The sequence below is a fragment of the Lepisosteus oculatus genome, chromosome 2 (assembly GCF_040954835.1).
Source record: "Lepisosteus oculatus isolate fLepOcu1 chromosome 2, fLepOcu1.hap2, whole genome shotgun sequence".
NCBI lineage: Eukaryota > Metazoa > Chordata > Actinopteri > Semionotiformes > Lepisosteidae > Lepisosteus > Lepisosteus oculatus.
This window is the reverse complement of record NC_090697.1, coordinates 18,265,441-18,270,546: the sequence shown is the minus strand read 5'-3', so window position 1 is coordinate 18,270,546 and position 5,106 is coordinate 18,265,441. Positions and strand designations below refer to the sequence as shown.

At 35.0% G+C, this 5,106-nt stretch overlaps 1 protein-coding gene across 1 annotated transcript; it reads left to right on the top strand.

Moving 5' to 3' along the window:
• Positions 1 to 2,408: 2,408 nt before the first annotated feature.
• LOC138242426 (C-C motif chemokine 3-like) lies at positions 2,409 to 4,788 on the top strand. The gene is made up of 3 exons (XM_069197911.1): positions 2,409 to 2,688; positions 3,253 to 3,364; positions 4,043 to 4,788. Exons 1-3 carry the CDS (start codon positions 2,619 to 2,621, stop codon positions 4,158 to 4,160), a joined length of 300 nt encoding a protein of 99 aa, XP_069054012.1. The 5' UTR covers positions 2,409 to 2,618; the 3' UTR covers positions 4,161 to 4,788.
• Positions 4,789 to 5,106: the final 318 nt, after the last annotated feature.

Sequence of the window (5,106 nt, the reverse complement as noted above, 5' to 3'; positions counted from 1 at the left end):
TGGGCACTGTATATGTATCTGTTGCTGCTCAAATGAAACGCAGCTCTCATACAGAATACAGAATCCAATAGCTTAAACATAAATACAAATGAAATTAAATTAAAAAAAAAACATAACATCATAGAAAATGTGAACTAAAAATAGCTGGTTCCACTAAGTTCAATTGAACTCAGGTCATGACAGAAAACGGTATTATGGTACAGAAAATGGTATTAAAAGACTGATATTACTTTTCTTGATGTTGTTTCATTGCAGTTGTAGCACACTGTGGCCTTCTTTTGCCCTGCAACAGCTGAACAGAAAAGCTGTTGGAACTAAGGTTACCCACAATCTGCACCAAAGGTGTTGTTGTGTTAAAGGACAATGCCCAATACCATTACACATCCAATAAACCACTATGAACAATGCACAAGAATAAGCATAATCAGAATGTCTCAATGCCTTCAATTAGGTCTGTCAAGGCAAAAACACGTTAATCACCCTTTCTGCGAATACGTCAGATGTTCTTTGTCAAACAGAAGGTAATTTCATCCCTCAGGATTTCACCTGAACTGCCTCCAATTTCGTACAGACAGCAAACTACCGTTATTCATCTGATGTGTGGGCTATTTCTTCCTGGAATTTCACATGCAGCAGCCACTGCAGTCTACAAATGATTGTGCAAAGGAATCAAATGATGTGATAGACCTGTGCCAGTATGGTGATCATCTAGCTTTCAGGGAATGGTCTGCTTCTGATTCTGTGAACTGGCTACTTGATTGATTAAGCAGATCAAAGAGATCATTTGAGACCATCTTCCACCATGCTGAGAGCAACTAGACAATCTGCATTACTGAAGATGGGCATGGTTTTCCGAAAACACATTCACCTCAACCTGAACACAACACAGGAGTCAGCATAGTAGGAGAGAAAGGTTTATTCCCTGCTTACAAGAGAAGAAAGGAAACACAATGTTTCGGCTGTGGAGCCTTCTTCGGGTGTAAGAAAGATTTTTCTCATCTTTCTTACATCTGAAGAAGGCTCCACAGCCGAAATATTGTTCCATTACTTGTTCCTTTGCAGCCTACGCATGCTGACGCAGCTACCCTTCTGAATTACGATAGTAGGAGAGATGCTGCAGATACTGAAGATTAAAGAGGTAGGGGCACAATCCTGATTCTCTTGCAATAAGCAATTTGACATTGTCAATCTGCCTATTAGCACATCTTTGGCAGGTGGGAGGGAACTGCAGCACCAAAAAAAAAACACACAGACATAGGGGGAAAATGCAAACTCAATACAGAAGGCTCAGAAGTCAGAATTAAACCCAGGACCTTTCAGCAGTGAAGCAGGAGCATTAACCACTACAACACCCTTGCATTTTCATTCTGCATAAGGTTTTTTTTTTTGGTCTGTATGAGTCATTTTATTTTATTTTTTGTATTTTCAGTTTTGATTCTGACCCTTGCCTTTTGCCTTCAGTGGTCAACACATACATGCATTGTTGCTGTATTCAATGAAAGGAAACTCTCCTCTTTAAGCCCTTCTGTGTTAGAAAACCTGTCTTCGTCCACATGTCCAGGCATTTTTTCTTAACTAGAAAGGTTTTCATGCTGCTTCAGAATGCAGTTATCTTACTCACTTTCCATCTTTATAACCAGGCTGATATGCTGTCCTAAATGTACAACTGCAAGCAGAAATGATCAGGTACTTCTGAATTGTTTCAATGTTGAAAAATACTATTCATGAAACTCAGCTGAATGAACTTAATATAAACTTAATATAAACTTAATATAAAACAGAACTGTCAGTTTCCTTTAATTACTTCTACAATATTTTAGTACAAAATGCCTACAGTATATGAAGTCTTGTGTTAGAAATTAATTGCACTAAACCTATGAGTGTTACAGTATCAATATTTTACACCGTGCTCCTTAACAGCTTTACCACTGAAGCTACACTGTAAATAAGAATTGTAATCATTTTTGTAAATTTTCTCTGATGTTAGGCATAAGGCATTTACCTTGGTTATACTTCAAAAGTTGTAGTATTAGGGTATGACACTCAAATGGTTGCATTAAAACAATTACCAATATGTTTGTATGTTTTTTTTAAATAATTTCATATTATGTTATACAAACCTTGAATGAATTGTTCCTATTCCATTCCTATTTTTAATACTTAATAAAATTTTAGATATTTGTTTTTTAACAGTCATGTAATTATATCCAGCGCAACTGAATCTCATTTCCATTTTATGATCAGTATGAGCATTAGATCAGTTTGCAAAAAAGCTAACCACAAAAAACTATTTCTGTTGTAAGCACCCACAGAGTATGTTTTCTACGGTATGCCTACAGTACTTTTACCACAGAAGTGACTGAGTATCATTTCCTGCCCATGTCCCCTGTCTTTCTTTCCAAAGGTTTTTCTATCCATCTCAGTGGTACTGTAGCTTCTGTGGGGCTTTCCACTGCGCAAGTGGGCAGGGTGGTTAAGTGTGGGCCCAATGGAAATTGGAAGACCCCTCTTACCATACAGATCCTATAAAACATGGACAAGGTCCAGCAGAAGTATAGGCGATCCATCAACTGTGAGAAGATCAGTCTGAACCCAGCACCAGTTCTGAAGTTTGAAAGATGAAATCCACAGTCTTGGTCATCCAGGTCCTTCTTCTTGCAGCCTTGTGTTCAGTGCTACTCTGTGAAAGTAAGTTATTTTTATATTTTAAGTACTTTTATGAGTTAGAAGATTTCTGGGGTGTAGGAGACTACAAACAAGCCTGTCATATAGTGCATCCTTCAGTTTTACAGCACAATAGATTCCAAAATAACTACTAAATGGTACTACTTGGCCTTCTCCTATCTATCTCTTCAAAATCATTTTTAAATTAAAAAACATGGTGACAGCAGTTTGCATCACACAGGATCTGTCAGGATCTGTTTGTATCAGAACAGGAACTTGTAGTTCTGATGTATGAGTTAGAGTAATAATAATTATGTGTCAAGTTGTGATGAAAACTTGTGTTGTATATACAGTACAGTACTGTAACAGCAGAAGTTGGTCATGAAAGCTGTATCTTTTCCTTGATATTGAGTTCTTAGGTGCAGCCAGAGGAAGATCTGTATTATATTGTCTTACGGAACAAGTAATAAGTTTATTCCATTACTTATTCCAGAAGAAAGGAAACATAATGTTTCGGCTCTGAAGACTTCTTCGGGTGTTTGATATTATTTTTAGTACTTGTATAAATCAAATGATGTTTCGTTACAGACAGCCATCAGCCGGATGAATGTTGCTTTGCTTTCTACCCAAAGAGGCTTCCCTTCCAAGCTCTGGCCTCTTATAAGAAAACAAACAGCAAGTGCACAAAAGACGCTGCCATGTAAGTATTCTAGAGACCTGTTTATGTCTCACATTCAGGGGGACAGGAAATAAATTTCAGAATTCACCATGGAATACTGTAAATTCCAGAATTCATCACGGAATACTGTAAATTCCAGAATTCATCACGGAATACTGTAAATTCCAGAATTCATCATATCTTCAGTACATATACTGTACCTGTGGATCAAAGTCAAATTTAGTTATTTTACTATTTTTTTATTACATAATATGAATTTTATTTAATTAATTTAATTATTTTAACATTTATATTCTACAATATGAAGCCATGTGTCTGTCCTGTTGCCCCAGCAAACTGACAAGTGCATCTGACATACTGTAGCATTGAAATTGAGGTGCAGGGGATCTGTGTTTGTCTTCTGATAAAGGCTGAGGGCAGCAGGCTATGTTCCGAATGAAGTCTGTAATGTAAGGAAACAGCACATTAATGTAGTTTAGTCACACTGCAGAAAGGTTATGCTAAAAGGGTGTTAAACAGTTTTTAAATCTTCTTTAAGATTAAATTTTATAATAAAAATTTTGAATAATTTAAAAAATAGCCATGGCTCATGATGGTCGATAAATAGAAAACACCTTTTAGTAAAGATTCTTAAAACTAAAGAAGCTATGCATTTTCTATTTACTGTATGACAATACTGTATATTATTCTTATTTACAGATTTACCACAAAAAAAGGCAGAGAAATCTGTGCTGATGCTGAGCTCCATTGGGTCAAAAAATACATTCAATTAATTGACCTTTTAAAGAAATCTGTTGAAGAGGGTTCTGGATATTGACCCATAAAACATTAATACCTTCAACTTGAATATAATTAAATTATGTTTTTTTGTTGGAATTTGCACAGTCCTTTTGATAATCAACAAAAGCAAACAATCTGTTAAATTAAAAATGCTGTTTTTTCCAGATGTTATTATCACTATTTAATTGTTTTACCTAGGTGAATGGCTCATAATTAGAATCACACTCACTGATTAGCTCTAATATGTGAGGAGAACAGTTGTCTATAGCTACTAATTATGACTTTATATATGGGAACATCTACAGTAGATGGTTCTAATCTATGGTTAGTGAAATGGTCAGAACCATTTACGATTTACATGATTAAGACAGTTAAGTATAAGCTCTAGCTGTATTATGGCTGCATCCAGATATGGACATTTTGGGCAAGATATGGCCTCTACCATAGCACTGAAATTACTTAACAGCTTCATCTTGGCTAGCTACGAAAACAATTTAATACTTTTATAATGAAGCCAATATTGTACTATATTATATTGTACTACAATGGAGACCCTACAAGCTTAATGCAATACTTTTCTCTTTAAAAAAAGACTTTATCAATCCCTGTGTGACATGTCATGCCAATAAAGCTTTTTGAGTAGTTGTGATTGATACCTTTTTAAATTGTTGTACTTGTATTGTAAGTAATTAAGATGTTGTCTCGATTGTATGACAAGCTTGTCATATAAAACTTGATTAAATGTTTTTTTTATTTCTCCATGAAAATATCCTTTCTTTATAGATATTGACATAGTTTTGTAAATTTAAAAAAATAAATATTAATTGCAAGACACGTTTTTAAATGTAACATTAAAATTATATTGTCACGAAATCCATGAGATGTCATTTATAATTTATTAAACTATCTTGCAAGACACTGGCAATGTGTAAAAGTGCAAACTCTTTCTAGTTTTCTCACTGTAGTTTTGTTGTTAGAGACCT

What these genes read in the sequence shown, in the direction of transcription:
- LOC138242426 (XM_069197911.1), top strand. Translation starts at nt 2,619, where the DNA reads ATGAAATCCACAGTCTTGGTCATCCAGGTCCTTCTTCTTGCAGCCTTG. An exon ending in TTCAGTGCTACTCTGTGAAA is followed by an intron (nt 2,689 to 3,252) that starts GTAAGTTATTTT and finishes GTTTCGTTACAG; the next exon opens with ACAGCCATCAGCCGGATGAA. An exon ending in TGCACAAAAGACGCTGCCAT is followed by an intron (nt 3,365 to 4,042) that starts GTAAGTATTCTA and finishes TCTTATTTACAG; the next exon opens with ATTTACCACAAAAAAAGGCA.